The sequence below is a fragment of the Chaetomium tenue genome (genome assembly GCF_020726465.1).
Source record: "Chaetomium tenue strain MPI-SDFR-AT-0079 chromosome Unknown F5144scaffold_4, whole genome shotgun sequence".
Lineage (NCBI taxonomy): Eukaryota > Fungi > Ascomycota > Sordariomycetes > Sordariales > Chaetomiaceae > Chaetomium > Chaetomium tenue.
The window spans coordinates 3,619,340-3,640,683 of NW_027117332.1; the positions used below are offsets into that span (position 1 = coordinate 3,619,340).

At 55.9% G+C, this 21,344-nt stretch overlaps 10 protein-coding genes across 10 annotated transcripts; 4 read left to right on the plus strand and 6 right to left on the minus strand.

The window, feature by feature from the left end:
• Positions 1-1,771: 1,771 nt before the first annotated feature.
• F5144DRAFT_548425 (uncharacterized protein) lies at positions 1,772-2,898 on the plus strand (the record flags this gene model as incomplete). The annotated part of the gene is made up of 4 exons (XM_066787526.1): positions 1,772-1,925; positions 2,029-2,382; positions 2,464-2,672; positions 2,743-2,898. 4 exons carry the CDS (start codon positions 1,772-1,774, stop codon positions 2,896-2,898), a joined length of 873 nt encoding a protein of 290 aa, XP_066643601.1.
• Positions 2,899-3,339: 441 nt separating this feature from the next.
• F5144DRAFT_574153 (uncharacterized protein) lies at positions 3,340-4,266 on the minus strand. Its single transcript, XM_066789001.1, has one exon. It carries the CDS (start codon positions 4,009-4,011, stop codon positions 3,406-3,408), a length of 606 nt encoding a protein of 201 aa, XP_066643602.1. The 5' UTR covers positions 4,012-4,266; the 3' UTR covers positions 3,340-3,405.
• Positions 4,267-6,309: 2,043 nt separating this feature from the next.
• On the plus strand, positions 6,310-7,580 carry F5144DRAFT_630321 (uncharacterized protein; the record flags this gene model as incomplete). Its single annotated transcript, XM_066792417.1, has 2 exons — positions 6,310-6,556; positions 6,969-7,580. The coding sequence occupies 2 exons, from the start codon at positions 6,310-6,312 to the stop codon at positions 7,277-7,279; spliced, it is 558 nt and encodes a 185-aa protein (XP_066643603.1). The 3' UTR covers positions 7,280-7,580.
• Positions 7,581-7,859: 279 nt separating this feature from the next.
• F5144DRAFT_603205 (uncharacterized protein) lies at positions 7,860-8,596 on the minus strand (the record flags this gene model as incomplete). Its single annotated transcript, XM_066791268.1, has 3 exons — positions 7,860-8,041; positions 8,099-8,403; positions 8,457-8,596. The coding sequence occupies 3 exons, from the start codon at positions 8,594-8,596 to the stop codon at positions 7,860-7,862; spliced, it is 627 nt and encodes a 208-aa protein (XP_066643604.1).
• Positions 8,597-10,255: 1,659 nt separating this feature from the next.
• On the plus strand, positions 10,256-11,409 carry F5144DRAFT_574155 (uncharacterized protein). Its single transcript, XM_066789002.1, has one exon. The coding sequence runs from the start codon at positions 10,512-10,514 to the stop codon at positions 11,052-11,054; it is 543 nt and encodes a 180-aa protein (XP_066643605.1). The 5' UTR covers positions 10,256-10,511; the 3' UTR covers positions 11,055-11,409.
• A 1,295-nt stretch (positions 11,410-12,704) lies between these two features.
• Positions 12,705-13,705, minus strand: F5144DRAFT_548428 (uncharacterized protein; the record flags this gene model as incomplete). Its single annotated transcript, XM_066787527.1, has 2 exons — positions 12,705-12,847; positions 12,988-13,705. 2 exons carry the CDS (start codon positions 13,703-13,705, stop codon positions 12,705-12,707), a joined length of 861 nt encoding a protein of 286 aa, XP_066643606.1.
• A 1,740-nt stretch (positions 13,706-15,445) lies between these two features.
• Positions 15,446-16,016, minus strand: F5144DRAFT_252484 (uncharacterized protein). The gene is made up of 2 exons (XM_066783458.1): positions 15,835-16,016; positions 15,446-15,749 (listed from the first exon to the last, which is right to left on the minus strand). The coding sequence occupies exons 1-2, from the start codon at positions 15,935-15,937 to the stop codon at positions 15,517-15,519; spliced, it is 336 nt and encodes a 111-aa protein (XP_066643607.1). The 5' UTR covers positions 15,938-16,016; the 3' UTR covers positions 15,446-15,516.
• Positions 16,017-16,583: 567 nt separating this feature from the next.
• F5144DRAFT_574162 (uncharacterized protein) lies at positions 16,584-16,951 on the minus strand (the record flags this gene model as incomplete). The annotated part of the gene is made up of 2 exons (XM_066789003.1): positions 16,584-16,822; positions 16,943-16,951. The coding sequence occupies 2 exons, from the start codon at positions 16,949-16,951 to the stop codon at positions 16,592-16,594; spliced, it is 240 nt and encodes a 79-aa protein (XP_066643608.1). The 3' UTR covers positions 16,584-16,591.
• Positions 16,952-17,015: 64 nt separating this feature from the next.
• Positions 17,016-18,572, plus strand: F5144DRAFT_650533 (uncharacterized protein). The gene is made up of 3 exons (XM_066793003.1): positions 17,016-17,392; positions 17,468-18,257; positions 18,313-18,572. Exons 1-3 carry the CDS (start codon positions 17,197-17,199, stop codon positions 18,500-18,502), a joined length of 1,176 nt encoding a protein of 391 aa, XP_066643609.1. The 5' UTR covers positions 17,016-17,196; the 3' UTR covers positions 18,503-18,572.
• Positions 18,573-19,494: 922 nt separating this feature from the next.
• Positions 19,495-20,079, minus strand: F5144DRAFT_650543 (uncharacterized protein; the record flags this gene model as incomplete). Its single annotated transcript, XM_066793004.1, has 3 exons — positions 19,495-19,604; positions 19,672-19,852; positions 20,056-20,079. 3 exons carry the CDS (start codon positions 20,077-20,079, stop codon positions 19,495-19,497), a joined length of 315 nt encoding a protein of 104 aa, XP_066643610.1.
• Positions 20,080-21,344: the final 1,265 nt, after the last annotated feature.

The following is a 21,344-nucleotide window of genomic DNA, read 5'->3' on the forward strand; positions in this document are numbered from 1 at the left end:
TTCCGGTTCCCACCGGCAGGCTGAGGCTCCCCGGTCCATCCCTTGCCGTATCGACATCGGGGTCGCTTTCGGTGAAGTGCGCGGGGCATCGTGGGTTCCGTCAATGCTCAGCGTGATGGGACGAGCTGGTTATTCGGATGCAGTCGGGCAGAGAGCCTGAATCTTTATTTGCATCATAAACTTGATGTTTGGCAAACGCAAACGTCCGCGACCTGATTGGAAGGTCCCCGCTCTAATTTGGCCCGGGCTGGGATTCCCAGTGACTTTGGCGACGAGCTCGTTACCGTCTTGATGAGGGTCCGGACAAATGCCTCCAGCAACGTCTCTGCACATCTGGCGTCGCAAGATGAAACAAGAGAGAAATCCAAGTGTGCCAGGCAGCCAGGCAGGGTCGCCCACTCAGGGTCGCACAATCAGGGTCGCCCACTTTAGGGTCGCCTACTTTAGGGTCGCCCAGTTAGGGTCGTCAGGCAAGAAAGGTACCCACCCTACCTACCTGGGGCGGCAGAAAAGATACGTATGTACCAAGGTGCAGCGCGAAGGGAAGACAGGGGAGTCTCCCTTGTCATCCCCTTTCTGCTTAGCGCGGCTGCAGCGCTCAGGAAGACAGGGGAGTCTCCCTTGTCATCCTCTTTCGGCTCATCCAACGAGGGGGCGTCGGATCCGGGTACATGGCCCATGACATCGCAAGCTGGAATTACCCCCTGTTCAACATTGCATTTGCAACAGGGGTCGTCCGCGCGCTGCCCGCAGTTGCGACAATCACAAATATCAGACTTTCCCTGCCGGTAGGTTTCCGATGAAGCACGGTCATTCGCGATGGCGTGTTGCCGACCCGCGCCCCCTTGATTAGGGAGAATGCTCTTCTCTCCAAGGTTATTTATTCAATTCGAGTCAAATCAAATCTCCACCCTCATACATAACCCTAACCCCCACCGTCCGAAATTCGTTGTTCTCAACATGGAGGATGGTGCGGAACGCAGGGGGTGGGCAGGAAACGGGAAGCGGGATCCTTGGACATGTACCTAATTGCTCGGAGAACTGGCATGCGTTGGCCAACGTCCCCTTATCCCCCCCGCTTGCTCGAAGCAGGGATATGAGCGCTTGGCCCTGATGTGACAACCCCTGGAGCCAAAGATCTTTTTTTTGGCTCCAGGATCAGACATGCGCTAGCCTACATCGAAGCAGGGCGAAACTCCGCGGTCCTTGGGGTTTGCTCCTATCGGGAATGCGACATTCTGGGGTGGGCATCAACTGTGATTTGCGCTGTGGGTGGAGGACGAATACTGGGCTCTGACTGCAGATCCTCTAGGCCTGATATCACTGTGTAGTCTAATACAATGGACGACTGCCCTTGTTTTTGAGCAAAACGATACGTACCAATCGTAACGGGCACCTCGGAATCGAACGCCGATATTATTCGGTAACTGTACAGGTTCTGTTATTGGTGGCTCTCTTGATGATGTTCCATGGACTTGGAAGCAGTGGTGACAATTTAGGAGAAGTTGGCCGGACCACTTGTCCTTGTCGTGGTTTGGTGGGCCAGCTTCCTCGGCACGCTTTCTTGCGTGTAGGCCTTGGGACGATGGACTCAAAAATAGTGGCGACGAACCGGGGAAAGTTTGGCGGACCAGCTGAAACGCATTATCGCCACCTTCTCGCCCACTGTCGAAAAGCAACGGGACTTGATCTCCCCGGGATCTTCAAACGTCCCCTCGCCGCCATCTCTACCGCTGTCATCCAAAGGAACGTGAATTGCTCAAGCGTAAAAATGCAGAATCACGCTCCACCCGCTTCATGCGTCAGCAAACCGAAAACCGCCAGCGAGAAACACGCCAGCTGGAAGAGCGTTCCGCGCCCCTTCGTTTGCCACTGCGGCAAGAAGTACACTCGCCAGGACAATCTAATTCGGCACCAGCGGAATCGTCAGTTGTCTATACTTTCTTCAGCCATTTAAAAGCTAACTATTACTAGATGGCACGCGTTGGTCTTGCGACCTGTCTTGTCCCCCATGGAAAACGCCACCAGCTTTGGATCTAGCTCGGTCAGCCCCTCGCCAACCCCTGATTTACAATAACGACAATGGCGGCGAGTCCAAGGGAAAAATCCTCTACGACATAGGCTTGCACGAAGGGCCAGGTTACAACACACTGAGGGAGGCGGATGTAGGCATGGAGCTGGAGAATACTTGGAAGCCGCAGGCTGGTGGCATCTGCTTTGAACAGACTTCAGCATTTCCCCCAACACCGTTCAACATCGAGAAAGCGCAGTGCAGTTTCTGGTCTTTACTGGAGCTCAACCCTAGCGTTGATGTCGGGCAGCCTTCGCCGGAGCTCGGCTACGGGATCGACTTCGGACAGTTCGCGGTCAGCACGGCACTGGGTGAGTTCTCAACGGCAGCTTGTCAGTCGGACCTGAAAGATACTTTACCTATCTGTGCCGATGGAATTACCGAGGCGGGAGGGTGGTACGGGAACGGGATATTGGACAACGAGCCGCTTGCCTTTACGTCTCCACCTCCCTCGCCTTCCTCAGACGCTGCGTCTGTCTGTTTTGGACAGCCCTCGGTGTACTCTAAGGTACTTGAGGATAATACCTTTCCGGAACGGTATTTCCTAAGCACGGACGAGGGCTTGGATGCCACGGGAGCACTGGCAGTCAGAAAAGAGCTCGTGGGTATTGAGGTACCGAGCCAATCGAGATGAGAAGTTATCTTAAGTGATTGAACGACATGTCGTCAAGCTGGAACAACGGGGCAAGGAGACCAGACGGCGGTTTGAGGAAGACCACAAGCGCGAGTCGTGGCTTCGAGAATGGGATGCCATGCCTGAATCTGGCCAGGGCACTGAAACCGGCGACGAAGAGGACGCGCCCCTCTGGACCGAGGCGGAAATCTAACGCGGAAAGTCTCTTTCAGAGTTGCTGCTATATTGTAATACCTCTATGAAGGACGTTTTCGTCTTCGTGGCCTCCGGACCAGAAGCAGGTTCATTGTGATCATGACAGTGTCTAGTTTTGTTTCCGGCGAATAACGAGCCAAGAAACGGGAAACGGCCTCTCCAACCGAGCCAAGCAGGAAGCAACAAAGAAGACGGACAGCCTCTCCGGCCGATCCAAGCAAGAAGAGAACAAAGAAAAAAACGACACCGATCACCGAAGAGGAAGTAGAGAGGTCCGTGCATTGGCGCCGTGCAGTGCCCAGGCCCCCTCCTGTCCCTGCTCTCGTTACGCAGTTAGAGAATCATCACTAGCAACGTTTTGGTGTCACCCTGGCCCGTCCGGATACAGATATCTTCGGACTTACTGCCTGCTCGTCGCCTGCACTGGGGAGCTTCCTCGTCCCCTCTGTCAGCCGCAAGTACTTTACCTGGTTTTCCATGTGAGAACGTACCATCAATGCGATTTCTACCCCTTCAAAAACTCCAAATCCAAGGGCTCAAAATGCGCCGGCACGACATGCTCTAGCTGGGAGCTGACGGCCGGCTCCAGCGCCGCGGTGTCCATATCGGCGGGCAGGGTAATGTAGATGACCCGCCGCACCGCCTCGCTCGACTGTCCGGGGAAGTTGTGCACGTTGATGGCAAATTCCGTACATTGCTCCTTAATCAGCTCGTTGAGTATTAGCGGTAGGATCGAGTGTTCCCACGCTGAGGCGAAGTCGAATGGATCCGTGGCCCGGAGTGCGTATTTACGCTTTGAGAGCAGGGCGAGGTCTGAAGGGGATGGCATTGAAACTAGACGGCGAAAGGTCGGTGTCTCTCTTACACTGAGCTGAGAAGGATGGGAGAGCAGGGTAACGTAGAGATGTGGTGGGATGTGAGAGCCCGGGCAATCGCGTTCTGTGAACCTGGAAAAGACGAGGGCAAGCAGGCGACTGAAAAAGAGGAGGGGGCAAGCAGGCGACTTGAATAAAACGGATGCTGCCGCACGCGCCAAGACGACAAGGCGTTTGCCGGACACAGCGGAATTTGCAAGACAGGGGCGAGTTGAGTGTTCACGGCGTTCGCTCATGGCTTGGCGAGGTGCACGGCCGCAGGACCTTCATTCTCCAACACGCATTGCATTTGAAAAGTCTCGTTCGGCGTCGTTCTGGTGGCTGAGAGGGCGAGTTTACATTGGAGAGCTTGACTGAGCATCTCGAAGTGAGGAGCTTCCACGAGGTTACGGGCGTCCGTCTTCCGCAGATTTTTCCGCAGTCTTTTAGCGCGAGGCGAAAAGGAGTCTGGTCTTACGACCATGGATGAATGGAGTTTTATTTTGCCTGGAGGCACTGAGTGGATGGATGGATGGAATTTATTTCGCCCGGAGGCACAGGGCGTATAGGGCCTTAGCACGCTAACTACATCCGGGGAGGCACTGAGCGAATTCGTGCTCATCCCAAACGGGAACCCATGTCACGTGACTTTTGTTTACTTACCCCTGAACCCCTTCTCCCGGCGGTCGGTCTGTTGCGGGGTTCCAGATGACATCTTCCTCAATTGAAGGAAAGGATCTCCCATAGCTGCGAGCTCAGGACGACTGCGATGCCGCGGCGGGAATCTCTGGGTCGACAATGCGTGTGGCCTGGTGCTTGGATGTTACCGCAGTGCTGACAATACCCCGGCGAACTGTGGAATGTGTAAGTAAATGGACCTGTCGAGGGGACACATTCCTTACCTCATAGTACCATTGTTGTCGAGAGATGAATCCTTTGAGAACGACATTATTTTGTTGTCACAAAACGATTGGATAATGCATAACCGCGCTTGCAGGACTTTCGTTCACACAGGGTCTTTGGCGAGTCGGTACCAATTATTTCAGGATCTTTGCGCAAGTCCGCAGTTAACTCGAATCCAGTTATTGGGGGGGCGGGGCCGTTACAAATCCCAGACCATCCGGTGTATGGCCACAGGTGCGCTCTTTAGGGGCACCCCCCTCGGCCGCTGCATGGGAAGCCTACTTGGGCAGTAGAGTGTGTTAGAGACGCGAACTCGTATGCACACCCTGTGTTCATTGAGAGGTGATTGCGAGCGGCCTCCGTGTGGCGGGAGCCAGAGACTGGGCTGCGTATCCGGAAAAGTGTGTGACTATTGGGGGAAGCGAGACTGCAGAGAGCTGTATGGGTGGGTGATCCTGTGTGGGTAGGGGTTCCTGTGTGGGTGGTTGGCCTGGTGGTACCCTACCCCCTTTTCGCTTTTTACGCCTCAGTCCTACGAGCACCGCGATTTCAGGGGCTCTCTCTAGCCCGCCCGTGACCTTTTACCGAGCAACCGCATCCACTTGCGAAGATGGCGTGGCAGCAATTTGAGACCTGGGACATGTATTGATGGACCATGCCGAGTCTTCCCGACAGGCTGCCGAGCCTCTGGGGGCTGTTTTAAGCTGCAGGGCGCCTCAGAAATACTTGGGCTGACCGGTGAAGAAGAAGGAGGCCTGTTGCTGATCAGAGGATGGACGGCCCCTAGACATCTCACAGAGCAGCTCGCAACCGCGGCGCTTGCATACCGAACGCTTGCGTAACCACGGCCGACAGCAGGCGGAAGTGGCGCGAATCGTGAGTGAGGTGTTCCAAAACACACGGTACACATGGGCGCTCAAGGGAGGGATAAGGAACAAGTAATGCCGTCCTGCATCTGGACAAGTGGCAAAGTGCATGGGACTCCGAGGCAAGGCAGGCGAGGCAGATAAGGCAACCATCGTGGCTGGCAGAAAATGCAGTTTGAACCCGCTGCATGCAGGGACTGCCAGATGTACATATACCAAACTGGGTGATGAACTGCTTGGTCCCCGGTGAAATTGCATGAGTACGAAATATGGCTCGTCTCGGGGAGCGCGGGATGATTCTCAGCTGGTCAGCCTTTCCAACAAAGTTCCGTTTAGTGCCCTGGGGCAAAGAGCCGTCCGAATTCGTTGTTCTCATCATGAAGGATGGTGTGGAACGCAGGGGGTGGGCAGGAAACGGGAAGCGGGATCCTTGAACATGTACCTAATTGCTCGGAGAACTGGCACTGGTAAAGGACCTGGAATCCAGATGACTGGCATGCTTTGGCCAACGTCCCCTTGTCCCCCCCGCTTGCTCGAAGCAGGGATATGAGCGCTCGGCCCTCATGTGACAACCCCTGGACCCAAAGATCTTTTTTTTGGCTCCAGGGATCAGACATGCGCTGGCGTACATCGAAGCAGGGCGGAACTCCGCATGGTTTTTCACCCGGCCCGGGAAGGCACGGTTTTCCTGTACACTAAATAGCAGAGGGTCCGGCACGCCTTAGGGCATAGCGGAGTATGAATAATAATAACATATCGGAAGAAGAGAAGCTGCGGTGGGAAAACATGATTATGCTGGTTACCGGCAAGATCAGCCAGGTGGGCGGTCTCACGCTCGCGGCGGCGGACAACCGCCTGAAGCAGTATAGGGATGATCAGCATCGCCCGTTTGGTGGGATCCCAAACCCCGTCTTGCAGACCAGCCTCCTCTTGCCAACGCCTGTCGTGAGCGACACTGAGCCTTGGAAGCGCTTGTTCACTTCCATGATTGAGGCAGAGGACTTACTCTCCGTAAACGTCGGCCCCGTGAAGTGTAAGAACAGATCTACCCACCAATTGTCTGCAATCCAGAGTGACCCACTGAGAGCCTTTGATTAGCCCAGGCTTTTTCTCGAGGTCTGGGACGCCGGCCCGCTTCGATCTGGGTTAGCGTTTATCGATGATCCCTGGACCCAAATTTTCGAAGTTTGGGTCCAGGGATCTGTCCTTGGCACTTCCAGACAACTGGCGGATTTGGATATTATCACAGGTTGGGGTCCTCCACTGGGTCTACTCGGGCATCCCTGGGCGTGCGGACCGACTCTTTGCCCGAGAGCGGGGGTTACAGCTTGACCCTGACACCTCAGCAACTCGAAGTTGCCACGGCGGACTTGCTCTGGGAAAGGAAACGGGTGAGAACCCAATTCAGTTGGCTCCTCAAATCTTCAGCTGATCGAGACTGGCAGCGGCACGCCTACAGTCATTGCCCGCGCACTCCTACGCAGCCCCCGGCCAAACGTCGGTGCCCTTTCCTAGTCCGGCTGCTACCTGGCCTCAGATCATGGCGCGTGGCACGTGTCGGAGCCCGTCATCTTTCTTAAGGGCAAATGACATCCAACTGAGGAAACGACCAGTTCACGCCTGGACTCACTCAGAAGCCGGGCGAGAACCTAACGCGACCGTGGCGGCCAACGCGGCCGGTGTCGCCCAGCAGCATGGCACGCCCTCTCCGATGCACCTCGCCCGGAAAGGACATGCTAGACGGGCCTACGAATGAGATTTGGATCCGCGCAGTTGCCTCGCCGCTACCATTCCCAATGATATCCCTCAGGTCGGCCGCGTCTCCAACAGAAAGAGGCGAGGATGGCCAACCGTCCAGCCAAGCCGCAGCGTCGATGCCCGACAAGGACTCAGCCCGGGCTGCCCGCTGTGCCCAAGTGCACACATACCAGGAGGGGCGGTTCTGAGTACATGGGAACCCCCTTGACCCCCCAACGCCGCGTCCTCACGTAGGTGCGTGACCGTTGAGGCACGCCGCCAATAAGCAACAGCCAGCAGACAGCAGCGGTCCGGCATTCCTGCTCGCTCGAGCCAGCCCCCTCCCCCCCTCCCCCCCTCCTTCCTTCCCAGGGCCCGCTGACAACCTGCCTTCCAGACTTCGCCCAATGTTTCGTGCCGGGGTGCCCTCCCCTGCCTCCCGTACCCCTCCCTCGGGTTGTTACGATATCTCTAGTTCTCGTATGGGGAGGCAGCTTCGTACGACTATCGTCTGGCCTTTATATTCTTTGCCAAGGCATCCAGCGAGAGGTTGCCGGCCTCAACGCGCTGCTTCTCGACTTCCTGGACCGCGTCCTCCTCTAGCCACCCCCGAGCACCGGCAAGCCGTACGACCTCGTCCACGACGACCTTCCGCATACCTCTCGTTGCGCAGGCGCCATCGCGAGCCCCACGTAGACGGACGCGACCAAGACTACGCGCTCCGGGAGCCGTATGGCCGCGATGGTTGGACGATGAAGCAGGGACCCCCACCCACTGTACCCTAGACGGCTTCATACAGCAGCTTGGCAATCTTGCTCGAGCATGATCCAGCAGTCACCAGCCTGCAAATTCCAAGCATCCTCCAGCTCCAGCCCTAGTCCCTTGCCTACATCCACCTCCCTCGGTGTGTTGTAGCCTGGCGCTTCGTGCAAGTCTCTGCCGTAGAGGATTTCGCTCTTGGACTTGTCGCCATTCTCGTCCTTGTAAATCAGGGGCTGGTGAGGGGCTGACCGAGCTAGATCCAAAGCCGGTGGCGGTTTCCGTGGGGGACAAGACGGGTTCAAATGGTGTATCCAGTGGTGTTGGAACAGGTCTCGGCTGGGTGTGCGGTACACGCACAGGTTGCAAGACCACCGCGCAGTGCTATGAAGTAATAGTTAGCTTTTAAATGGCTGAAGAAAGTATAGACAACCGACGATTCCGCTGGTGCCGAAATTAGATTGTCCTGGGTGTACTTCTTGCCACAGTGACAAAAAAAGGGGCGTAGATATTTCTCCTCGCTGGCGCTGCCGGTTTTCGGTTTGTTGATGCATGAAGCGGGTGCGGCGTACTGCATTCTTACGCAACTGGGCAACAAGACCCGTTCCTTTGGACGGCAGCGGTAGAGACGGCAGCGAGGGGACTTTTGGAGAACCTAGGGACATCAAGTCCCGTTACTTTCGACAGCGGCCGAGAAGGCGGCGATAACGGCGTTTCAGCTGCGGTGTGGGCTGCTGTGGGCGCGGGGTCTGATATTTGTGATTGTCGCAACTGCGGGCAGCGCGCGCACGACTCCTAGTGCAAATGCAATGTTGAACAGGGGGTAATTCCAGCTTGCGATGTCATGGGCCATGTACCCGGATCCGACGCCCCCTCGTTGGATGAGCCGAAAGAGGATGTCGAAGAGCTCCCCTAGCCTGTAAAAATGTAGTACTTGTTATTCTAGGATGAAGAAGAAATCCTAGCAACCTGCCGAAGGAGGACCTGGTTGCTCGAAAGTGAAGCGCAGCGTCACGTCCACGGCAGAGAGGGGACGGACGACCGAGCTCGCTTCAACATGGGCTAGCGTTATCTGTGATCACTGCCGACAAACCTCAAGGCTTTGGCGGCAGGGGTTGTCACGCGGTTTGACTCCCTGGCAAGATTGGCAGATGAGGTGCGCTGTTCCCACCCTTGACAATGGTTACGATGCATGAGTGTGCCAATTCTCCTAGCAGCACATGCACAAGGATCCCACTTCCCGTTTCCTGCCCACCCCCCACCCCCCCTTTGTGACTTTGATGGCTGACCGGCTGAGAACCATCCCGCGCGCTCCCCGAGACAGAGCCATTTCGTACTCATGCAATCTCACCGGGGACCAAGCAGTTCATCACCCAGTTGGGTATAGCATGCAGCGGGTTCAAAACTGCATTTTCTGCCAGCCACGATGGTTGCCTTATCTGCCTCGCCCGCCTTGCCTCGGAGTCCCATGCACTTTGCCACTTGTCCAGATGCAGGACGACATTACTTGTTCCTTATCCCTTCCTTGAGCACCCATGTGTAGATTGTGGTTTGCAGGAGCAAACTCAAGTGACCACAGTGTGCCAGCCTGCTCCAACGCTCCATCGTAACTCGCGCATATCTGTGATCCCTGGAGACAGGATTTTTTTCTTGTCTCCAGGGGTCTACCCCTGCTTCGAGGCGGAGACAAGGGGTATGTTTTTGATGCCGAGAGATCTGGTGCATGTACAAGGATCCCGCTTCCTGTTTCCCCTCCCCCCACTCCCCCCCCCCCCCCCCCATCACCCTTCATGCGAAGAAGGACGGATTCGGACGCTTCTCTGCCGATAGAGCACCAGAATAGCCGATCAGCTGAGAATATCCCGTGCTTCCGGGGGAGAGCAAACCCTTTTTCGATTCAATTTCACCGTGGAGCGGTGTTTTATCACCAAGTTGGGTATATGTACAGCTGGCAGGCCCTGCATGCGACTGCCCTCCCCTGCCAGCCGCGATGGTTGCCTTGTTTGCTCCGCCCACTTTTCCTCGGAGTCATATGCACGGCGACCCTGAGTGGGCTACCCTAACTGGTCGACCCTGCTTGGGCGACCCTGCCTCGGGTAGCGGGGGCGTGCCCGGAGGGGGGATGAGTGGTGGCGGGTGGACAGAGCCACTTCGTACTCATGCAATCTCACCGGGGACCAAGCAGTTCATCACCCAGTTGGGTATGAGCCAACAAGGTCATTCTAGCCAAGATCTCTTCCGATGTTTGTTATCGTCTTCGCCCAGCGTAACTTACATCTCCATCAGGGCCGTACAATCCCAAACGGACCAACCGAGTGGGGCCGTGGTACGGGTTCGGGGCCGGAAATACGGGGCCAACGGGCACGGAGCTTTTTCCCTTTTACATTCATTCCCTTCGTGCGACTTTGAACTTTGCCCTCTTTCCTTACACAACGTCCAAAAGAGCCACCCCGCCGTATTTCACCACTACTCTATTTGGCCCGACCTCGACGATGTCCATACAAGAGTCCTCTACCGAAAGCTTCGAGTTTGACCTCGGCTCCTACCTCGACATATGGTTTGGCTCTGCAAACACAGGAGCGGCCCAGTCCATTCATAGTGTTAATCCCCAACAACTGGCCGACACTCGCGTGGACGGTGATACACCGGCGCAGGTGCAGGAGCGCAAGAGAAAAGCCCATCGGCGGGTCACCACGCATTTAGGCACCCAAGCCGGACCGCACAAGTGCGAGTGGGTGAACCCTAGAGGGGAGGTGTGCAATAAGCAGTTCTCGAGGTCCTACGATCTTACACGCCACGAGCACACCATTCACAATAAGCAACGGTTTCGCTGCGAACTCTGCACCGATAAGACACTCAGCAGGGCTGACGCACTGACTCGGCACTACCGCGTGTGTCACCCCGGGAGTGAAGTGCCTCAGGCGGGATTGCGGCACCTGGAATACGATGTTGAGCCCGATTCTGTTCAGTCAGCCTCTAGGCCTACGACCGCCAAACCCTCATCGACCGTCGCGCCCATCTCATCAGCGAAATGACCTCCGGCAGCAACGCCGCCGCCTTCAAGAACTTCAAGCTGACGCAACACCACCAATACCTCAAGACCATGATCGGGCCCTTCCTCGCCCGACTGCGCAAGACCACCCCGGCGCCGCCCCCCACCTCCCACGACAGCACCTCCGACGGCCCCGCCCCGGCCCCGGTGCCCCCCACACAAACCAACATCGCCAACGAGGCCTTCTACGACCTCTTCGGCATCACAACCAGCGCCTGGGAGCTGTCGACCAAGCTGTTCCAGTCGCGGCTGACGTTCCAGTATGTGTGGAACGACGGCGGCACCCGCTTCGCGACCGAGGCCCACGAGCCGCTGGACTATGTCCCCATCGGCGGGACCTGCGCGACGCCCGCGGTCACGGTCAGGAATGACCAGGGGATGACCATCGGGACCAGGAATATCCTGAAGGCGGGCGTGTTGGTGATGCGCTACTAGATGGGTAGCGGAGGGGGATGGCGGGTAGCGGGGGCGTGCCCGGAGGGGGGATGAGTGGTGGCGGGCGGGTTGTGAAAACCGCCCGCGGCGGGGAGAGAGAAATTTCGGTTTTGTTTGGAGGCTGGGACATTATTAATAACTCTTCTTTGCGCTCCTGACCTAGCTGACTGCAACCTGGTGATGGGATATGTTGGAAGGTAGACCAGGAGGTCTGAGCACAGGAGGGTCAATGGGTCAAGGCCCAGAACGTGGTGGCAAGAGATCGGTCGGCTTAGGCCGGAGAGATCACTCGGCTTAGGCCGGGAATGGCGATGTTCGCGATGGTCAGCGAATTGCGAGGGCACGTGGATGAGGTTTGGTAGCGCGAATGAGACACGTGACCGATTTCGCGCTGCAGCGTGCTCACGAACCAATTGCAAACTATTTTTTTGCTTATCAATTTCCCATAGAAATTTCGCTTATCAATTTTCCATAGCAATTTCCAAAAGTTTGAGCGCAATATTGTCCTCCGGACAGGATAACATCCACAATCGGTGATATGATTGCGGTGAGGTTGAACGCCATCCACGAAAGAGCTTGAGCGTCAAACAAGCCAGCTAGGTGCGCACGGACCATCAACTAAGCCACGGATTCAAGTCCTTGGCGACATGGCCGCCCACCAACCATTTCCACTCACGAGCCGCCAGCCTCGTGGACGGTTAATATAATTTTCATGGTAGCTCTTTCGCTTCAGGAAAAATTCAGAGACACGAACGCTTACACACACCCTGTGGTGATTGACGGGCAACAACCCGGGAGCCTACGCTAAGCGTACTCTGCGGGGTGACATCCATCGCTGATTTGTGGTTTGCAGGAGCAAATTCAAGTGACCACAGAGTGCCAGCCTGCTCCAACACAACTCGTGCATATCTGTGATCCCTGGAGACAGGACTTTTTTCTTGTCTCCAGGGGTCTACCCCTGCTTCGAGGCGGGGACAAGGGGTATGTTTTTGATGCCGAGAGATCTGGTGCATGTACTATGAAATCGTGGTGGACGGGAACATCAGAATTGGTTGACGCGCGGGACAGGTGGGGCTTTGCTCACGAAGTCACGTGTAAATAAAACAGAGTGGCGAAGGTTGCAGCCAATCCGGGTTTGCGATAACGTGGACCCGCAAACTCCTTATCAATTTCCCATTCTTCTGGTGCTTCGGGTACATCACACGTAAGCATGTGATCGAAACTCTCCGGAAGCCTGTGCCTCAGGAGTTCGAGGAAACTGTGAATGCTGTGCCTCCACATCCGGGCCGGCATGGCGTACTTGGCAGCCAACCTTCTCAATGCCGGGCTTGCCGAGGGGTGCTGAGATGCGAGAAAGAAGTCATGGTGTTCGTGAAGCAGGGTCCGGTGGAGGGCGATCAAGGCCTGCCATTAATCGTGGTTGAGTTTGTTGGCGGGGTCGGTTTGCGAGCTCTGATTGTTGTCCACTTCGATACACTTACTCTCCACCAACACGAGGCCGGCGTAGATACCCTTCACCTCGGCCACTAGCTGTTCCTGGGAGATGGGTCTCGTCTCGGGTTGCTTGATAATCTCTGTCGCATCATCATCCTCAGCGGGCGGGTGGACCGGTCCCCGGGCCGGGAGGGCGTGAGTTGAGCGGTGCTGCTTCGGGGCCGAGCCGGAGGAAGTGCGGTGGCGTTGATTGTTGGCAACATTGGACTTGTCGTAGGGGCGGCGGGAGGCGAGGGCGTCACCGTCGGTCCACAATTTGCCCTGATAGGCGCCCCGGGAGACGTCGGCCAGGTTGTCCTCTCCCGCCGGCGGGGCTGCGGCCCGAGCCTTGGACCGTTTTGGCGGCGACATGCTCCGAGACCTGGAACCCTCCCTCTTGATGCTCGGTGTGGGGCTCTTGGTTACACGGTCCCCGGAGCCTGCTGCCGGGTGAGGCGCCGCCTTCTTGCGGGTAGCCATTGGCTTGTCGGCCGGCGGCTGGGCAGCCTCCCATTGAGCCTGTATGAATTCGGCTCTTTCTTCTTCGGTGGTATTTTCAGCAAGCAGTTCGGGGTGAGAATCCTGGTAATGCTTCTCGAAGCTCGTGGACACACCCTTGGCGCCATCCTGAGAGATTTCGTGGTTGCACGTCGGGCACCGGACCTTGAACTTCAACTTTGACGCTTCCCGTCGTAGGTGCTCGTTCCAGCGTTTGTTGAATTCCATCTTATGGTTTTGCAGTGCGGGGTTAGTTGGGCCTTTAAGATGTGCAGGTAAGGAAGGACCGCCGCAATGAGAGAGGCTGGAGAGGGGTTCATAAGGGGGAAGGTGCTGCCACAAGGTGATGCTGATATATCAACTCTCTCGGATGTATGGTGAGCCTTTTAGTAAAAAGACGGTAGGGCCTTTTGCGCTTTCACACACATACGGCTCCAGTGCGCGGACAAGTACAAGTGGGCCTTGTGGTTTGGGCATGGGAAGAGAGCTCGAAAGTCCACTTAGTTGCCTTGTATAGGCCGCGAACCAGCTGCGGGGCTGCAGAGCCTCATGCACAGGGAGTTGGTCAGTCCCCCATTCATCTCCTCGGTCTTATTCACAACGTACCCATTGCCCACCTGAGCTGCTGTCGAAAAGGTCAGTCAGCGGGCGGGCGGTGACCCTACATTCCACGGCCCGAGCTGAAAAGATTCTTCCTTCGGTAAGGCCTGGGTAACGTCCTTGATCCGTATACTGGCGGGACATTATAACATGGCGGGACATGGCGGGACATGGCGGGACATGACGGAACATGGCACACGGGATAGAGCAGGACATCGCGGGACATAGCATTGGGGTTTGCTGCCAAGTTAGCTGCGCCGCCGGGGAGTATAAGTGTGCTGGCTCTGCCATTAGGCATGGTTCCTTAGAATCCTCGCTAATAGAACCTCCTTTGATATTGCTCACTGGCTGCTTTGCCACCTATAACCGCATTCATTCCCGCCCAGAACATAGGTACGCCTTTCTCAGGACGCGTTTTCTCAGGATGCGTTTTCTCAGGACGCGTTTCCTCAGGACGCATTTTCTAAGAACACGTACATGATGAGGTCCTGCCCCGTCTGCGAGCTATCGTTTTCCGGTTTCCTTCACGACACTGCCCACCCGTGACCCGTCACCGAATAACCGCGTCCAGTCGCGCACGTCCTATGGTGGTGTGGCCAATGCCGATACGGACCACGCGTCACACAGGCTTGAAAGGTTTCTGAAAGAGGTAGGAGGGACGCGGTCAGAAGAATCAGGGTGATGCCTGATCACGGTTCACACCACCCCGGCTACTTGTCGGCCGTGGATATGCAAGGTGTTCGGTACAGCAATACCCCCGAAAGTGCCGTCGGCCATGCAGGGTGGGGGCGGCAGATGCGGCATGAAGGCCTCGAGCGTCTAACCAGTGAAGAGAGTCGGAAAACTGGTGAATCTTAGGGACGCATGCAGTTGAGTGGATGGGATCCCTTGAGATCAATCCTACAGTACCCACGCCATGCATAGGGTGTCGGTATCCGAAGAGGTCAAGTGTGTCACCACCTGCGGGTAGCAGGGAAAGCAGCAGGAAGGGTCGTCGTCAACCCCTCCACCCCTCGAACCGGTTAGCCCGCGGCAGGAAGAGTGAAAGAAGCGCGTCTTGTCACCACAAAGTGCCGCCCGGTCAAGGCAGCCTGAGAGCCTGCTTGCTTTTCATGCCAAACCTGCGGTCCACAAAACGCATTAGGAAGTGCCACCAACGCAACTCGGCGAATGTATTGGCCACGGGTGCGCCTCCGTACGGCCACCCCCCCTTCGGCAGCTGCATAGGAACCTACTTGTGTTGGGGGAGAGGACGGAGTAGGCGTCCCGGAAGCGTTCCCAACTGGGGAAGGAAGTGACAATTATCAACCGTTCTATTTGCTATCTACTCCGGGAGGCAATTCGAATTAGGACGAGTTTGGTTCGGAGCCCAACGGAATTTCTTGTTGTCCATGTAGACCTCTTGGTAGGCCCGGTGCTCAACTAAATGGCCACGGATGCTATGCGCGAACATGATGAACCAGTGTTTTGTGTCTCGCAACTTGGCAGTTCAGGAATCGCACTGAATGCCGAAGTGCGGGGTTGCAGTGATGTTGCAAGCATATGAGATCGGATCGGCGGAGATACTTAAAATGGCTAGCCTGCTCCCGACCATCCGGAGCCGAGGCGTCTGAACTTGACAGCGAATTCGTCAGGATTCTAGCCGCCGCGGCATCCGTGCCCGTCTTGTGTTCTTCGTGTTATGGGTAAGTTTCATCCCCTCCCTGGGTACTGACAGAAGTCCCAATCGGGGTAACCAGGATGAAAACACTGCATACCGTTGGCACGAATTACAGACTGGACGAGCAGCAGGACGGTGCTGACCCGGCCTCGGCTGAAGAACCCTGGTCCTAGAGTAACGAACATCACATGTGGTACCATCTGAACGGGGATGAGAGTTATACCTGGGACGATGGGGAGTAATATTGGCGTGAAGGGCTTCTTGTATCTATGGACTTGTATGGGCGTTCCTAGTGTAGTTCAGATGTGCTTTCGTGATATTCCTTCCTGCCGCCTGCATGGCTGAAAGAGCGTGTCAGTCACGTCCTTTGACCACGGTGCAGCCTGCAAAACGCGGTAGCAAGGCGCCGAACCTTCGTAGTGCCAAAACTTCGGCTGCACTGACGCATCGCGATCCTGCAGCGGGCAACCCCAACGCCCGGCACCCCCGCATCAGCCCGCACCTGCACGCCCCGCGCCGGCCCTGCAATGCCCCGCCTACGCCGTGATGCAGCGGCCCGCACCAACGGCATCCAGCTCCCAATGTTGTGGCACAGCGCTCCCCTCTTGACTTGGTTGTCACCTTGCCAATGAGTCAAGGCTTGTCTTTAGAGGTTTTTGATGAGGTTGGGCTTTGCAGCTGTGGGTGGCGGCTAAGGTGTGGGTCGATGGGGTGGTCAGGCTCACGCCCCTATTGGTCAGTCGGCGCAGAAGCCAAGACTCACAATGATTATGGCGCTTAACGATTGGTCGGCATGAGTGGATCCCATTCCTGCACGCTCTCGCAGCCATCCATTCCTCACACGTCACTCCATCTCACATTCTTCCCAGCTCTATATGGTTGAGGCGGTGCATGAAAGGAACTTGATCGACTCGCTTCTTTGCCTCCTCGAGAGAGTCGAGGAAAAACCCATACCCATCAAGGAGATCCCAGCTTGCCCCTTGAATCAGACTGACCACCTCGTCGCCTTCGCTGCCCTTTCTCTTACGAGCTTGACCGTCGCCCTGCAGAGCCTTGACGACAAGCTCAAAGTCAAGAAGAGTTTCCTTGAGCGTTAGGATCACCTTTCAGTCATTCGCGGTCAATATGTTGGTATTTCACAAAAAGGTTTCTCCGGCTACGGAAGAACGCCGTTACCCGTGTGTAAACAACAGGGGGCGGTGAACATTGTCCATCTCGTTAGTAAACACGTACTGTGTAGCGATCTGATAGTTTTTCCGGTAGATTCTGGTTGGCCGGATTATAATAAAAGCTGCCACAAACACTTGTTTTTAGTTCTTGAATCAGGCGACTTCCCGACCTTTCTTTTTATCTGGCGAAAACTGAACCTTCCCATATTTTGCCTTCCTTTCCTTTCTATCTCTAGTTACCGGAACAAGAGTTGCGATCAGCGAATTCAATTACTCGACAATCTGAAGCCATGGCCTGGCTCAAGCCAATGCTGAAGCTGCAATCAGCCTTCCGAGCACCGAGCAGGTTTGCACGGAGCGCTGCCCAACACCTGGGCAAGAGTACCCAACACTTGGGAAAGGGTCCCCAACCCTTGGTAAAGAGTACCCAGCACTTGGGAAAGGGTACTCAACACCTGGAAAAGGATACGCAGCACCTGGGAAAGGGTAAGTGGTTTCTGCTGAATCTTCTCACGCTGCCCCCACTGGACACCCAGAACCTAACGACTTGTGCTTTCTCAGACTCTTCGCCTGTTTTTGAAATTCGCAGCTCGCCGGGCAAGGGCCTGGGGGTTTTTGCGACCAAGGATATACTTCGCAATGTCGACATCATGCGTGATCCGCTCGCTTTCCGAGCCTGGAAGGGCGAAAACCTGGCGGAGCGACACCGGAGATTCATTATGCTTCCAGTTACGACACGACAGAGCATACTGAAACTCTCGGAGGGTCAAACCGTCTTAGATTATCGTGCGATAGTCTACGCGACCTACCCGAGGGACAACAACTACGAGAAGGAGTCTATCATCGAGATCTTCAAGCTGGACGATATCATCGATACAAACGCCTTCACCATCGCCCATGACACTGGCTTGACTGTTGAGCTGTTTCTGAATGCCTGCCGAATCAACCACTCGTGTATTCCGAACGCCGACCAGGTAGCCAACGAAGGCACCGGTGACCTGGTAATGCGTGCCAACCGGGATATCAATGCTGATGAAGAGATCACAACTTCCTACATCATGCGTGCTGCGCCTCGCGAGATCCGGCAGCGCGTGCTCTCCGGGGGCTGGGGTTTTACCTGCCAGTGTCCAGCATGCGATCCTAGTCACCCATTCAGTCACTCTCACGAGCAGCGCCTTCACACTCTTCTTCAAACCTACAAGGACTCCGCCTGCTATTTGGACGATGACGGCCGGTTGAAGAGTGCCGAGACATGGCCATACGCGGCGCTCGAGCAAGTGGCAGACAGTTTCAGGAGACGGACTGAGCTGCTCACCGAGCACCATTCGCTACGGTCATTCACTCGCGAGGTGTATGTAGCCGGCGTCAGTTTGATTTGGGCTTCCCAATATACTAACCGTTTCTAGATACCTAGGAGCGTTCGAAGTTGCCGTCGCCAAGTATAAGCTGAGGCGGGTTAGGTCCGACCTTGAGGAAGCTCTCAAGCTGTTGGAGTTGACCATCCAAGCGGAAAGAATATATTTTGGGGAGGCTATTACCCGATCGCACGAGGAACTCTACGCCAAACTTGAGAGAGGCGACATCTCGGGGGTATGATTACTCCCGGGCTAGGGTGGTAGAGGGGAGAGAGGTCACGGTTCAATTGTTGTAGAAACTTGTAATGCCATCCCAAAACAGCCAGCTTCGGGCTGGGAAATGTAAGGAAGCGATCAGATCAGAGCATCCACGTGTTCCACTATTGTTCTCGTTGTTCACCAACAAACTAACATCGTCAATTTAACGCCTTCGATCCACGCACTTGAACACTTACCCGTTAAGATGGATCGCAATAACTCAGCACGATACATATACAATCGAAGGAGGCAGTTGTCTTCTTGTTCGTTCTCATCCTCATCCTCGTCGAGGAAACGCGCAGTCGATCCTGCTGACCAATGTCAACGGCCTCGCGGCGAGTGCGGCGGCCAAATGGAATCAATCCAGCCACGGACATAACCCGCGCCGTCAACAATCTGAATCGGGCCGTGGTGGGTCGTTAGGTGACACGGGAATTTCGTAAAGAGGATCTGGTTGCGCTGAGACAACATTGGGGAGATCGGACAGTCATAGAGTCATTCGAGTGTATGCGGTGTGATGTTGAGTCAAAAGTCGGGCGCGCCTCGAGGTCGTCTCGAGGTTTGAAGGAAGTGCAAAACCGCTCCAGGCCAAAAGTACCCTTGTTAGTGTGCTCTCAAGCGAACGCAGTTTAAACAGTGCCAGTCGATGTCCCGCGTAACAGCCAGAACAATTCGCGTACAAGGGATCGTATCACGTTATCAACGCCACTCTGCCGGTCAACGTTCAAACGGCTCACTCGATCATTCCAATCTAGAGAGTCGCCTACAATGCTGGTGCAGAAGATCGGTCCCGCACGTTTTGTCCGGGGAAGCAAGGTACCATGGAGCATCGATCGTATCCAATTGCTGTCTCCAACACAGCTCAGAAATACCGGAGTTTGGATCACCGTTGATGATGCACTCTCTGACCCAGATTGGGGAGGAGTTTCCAACCGTGGGCTGAGGTGCCAAAGGTTTACCCGTCGGTTTTCCGGTTCAGAACTTCGAAGAGGACGCTTTCAGGCGCCCTAGTTGAAAGGCTTTGTCCAATTTGATCATGACGAATGAGTGCGCGCAGTGGACGTGCCTGGGGAGTGCCATCTTGACTAAGGAAAAGTATCGTGTCAGTACGCTAACAACTTTCAGCCTTGGGGGAAAACCGTTTGTCGGGACCCTGAATCTTTGGGTATTGCTTCGGATCGAGGGGTAGGTCGGTGATGGCTTTGGCATCGCGAATTTGCTCCTTGAGGCTCTTCTTGGTGGCTACGGCACGGCCGAGCGCGTCGAACGCGTCGGACGCGTTAGAGTGCGGCGGGATCTTAAAATCAATATTCGGCGTAACCGGAACGGAACCCTAAGGAGGCACGACGGTCTCAACAAGGCGAAGAGCTCACTGCTGATTCAAATCCGGACGGGAGCAATAGGCCTACGGGACTTCTTGTTTACACGGGGAGTCCCGGGGGTTCTGACTCCTGCCTGCGAGTGTGGCGAGGGACGAGAGACTGCCGAACACCGGGTGTTCCTGATGGCAGAAGACTTCCTGCCCCTATTGCGAACGCCGACGCGGAAAGCAGTGGCCATCTTTGCTTTTTTTTGTGTGTTGTTGAAGAAATTAGAGGGTCATTGGTGGATGCAAGGCTGGGGCGGACACCTCATAGCCCACGCGTACAACTTGTTAGACGACGAGGGCCGGCTATGGATTCACTGGGCCGTGGAGGAGATTGGATGGGTGCCGCCGTCAGCCACAGGACGATTGTGAGACGGCGTTGGAGTAAGGAATAGGGGGTAGGAGGTCTTGGTAAGGAGACGCCATGCATGGCTGTATTATTAATGTCTCCAGTGGCTCTATATATTACACTACTCTTGTCAACAATCTCAACTCTTGTCAACAATCTCATCTTGACATCGGCCCGACCGAAGCCGGACTCCAAGTAAACGTTTGTACGGAGCCGCACACGTGACAAAAACGCAAACAGACGACAGAATCGTTTTCGCAAGGGCCAATTGGCCCCGGAGACGATGCCGCATGATGGCGCGAGCAGCGGCACCGAGGCGCTACCGATGGTGATCGACGGAGGCACGGCCGGACTCGAGCAGAGCCGCCACCATGCCCTCGCCAACCTCAGTGACAAGCCACCAACCGCGCCGCCCAACAACGACGAAAACCGCTGCGACTCAAGTACGAACGGGAGAAGACATCTACGAAGAGAAGATCAGACATTTCGTGGTCAAAGTAACGAAAACGAACAACTATGCGGAGGTCACCGAAGACCAGAATAAGTGGGCCCGCGAAGTTTTCGCGATGGCGATCGCAGTTGGGCCGCCGAGGGATACGGGCGATAACGCGGCGTATGCCACGAAGGGCGACCTCGAGGAGGTTAAACAAATGCTCCGGAACATCACCGGGGGCGGAGGAACACCCGGGGGACTGCAGAAGCAACGGTCCTACGCGGACGTGGCGGGTAGCCACCAGGCCGCTGGAGGCCGCAGCCACTGGCCAGCTGCGGGACCGCCGATGGTCCAGAAGCACATCCCGGCGAGGCTCACAAGACAGATCACGGTCCGCGCCCGGAATATCCCCACGGACCTTGCGAAGCGAACGGCCGAGGAGACCGTACAGGCAATCAATATAGCAGCGGCGCGGAACGGAGCAAGGGCAGCGCAGAGACTACCCAGCGGAGACTTTACGGTCACATTTGGCGAGGAGGAACGCGATTGGTATATGGAGAACCAGGGCTGGGTTACAAAGGCGTTTGGACCGGAGGCGACGATCGCCTTTAGCACTATCCCGATCATTGTCCGGGGGATACCCAGCCAATCCGCCCTCCCAACCTCCGGCGGTATCC

What these genes read in the sequence shown, in the direction of transcription:
- F5144DRAFT_574153 (XM_066789001.1), bottom strand. Translation starts at nt 4,011, where the DNA reads ATGAGCGAACGCCGTGAACACTCAACTCGCCCCTGTCTTGCAAATTCC.
- F5144DRAFT_650533 (XM_066793003.1), top strand. Translation starts at nt 17,197, where the DNA reads ATGGCCTGGCTCAAGCCAATGCTGAAGCTGCAATCAGCCTTCCGAGCA. An exon ending in TACGCAGCACCTGGGAAAGG is followed by an intron (nt 17,393 to 17,467) that starts GTAAGTGGTTTC and finishes GTGCTTTCTCAG; the next exon opens with ACTCTTCGCCTGTTTTTGAA. An exon ending in CGGTCATTCACTCGCGAGGT is followed by an intron (nt 18,258 to 18,312) that starts GTATGTAGCCGG and finishes AACCGTTTCTAG; the next exon opens with ATACCTAGGAGCGTTCGAAG.
- F5144DRAFT_252484 (XM_066783458.1), bottom strand. Translation starts at nt 15,937, where the DNA reads ATGGTACCACATGTGATGTTCGTTACTCTAGGACCAGGGTTCTTCAGC. An exon ending in GTCTGTAATTCGTGCCAACG is followed by an intron (nt 15,750 to 15,834) that starts GTATGCAGTGTT and finishes CATAACACGAAG; the next exon opens with AACACAAGACGGGCACGGAT.
- F5144DRAFT_574155 (XM_066789002.1), top strand. Translation starts at nt 10,512, where the DNA reads ATGTCCATACAAGAGTCCTCTACCGAAAGCTTCGAGTTTGACCTCGGC.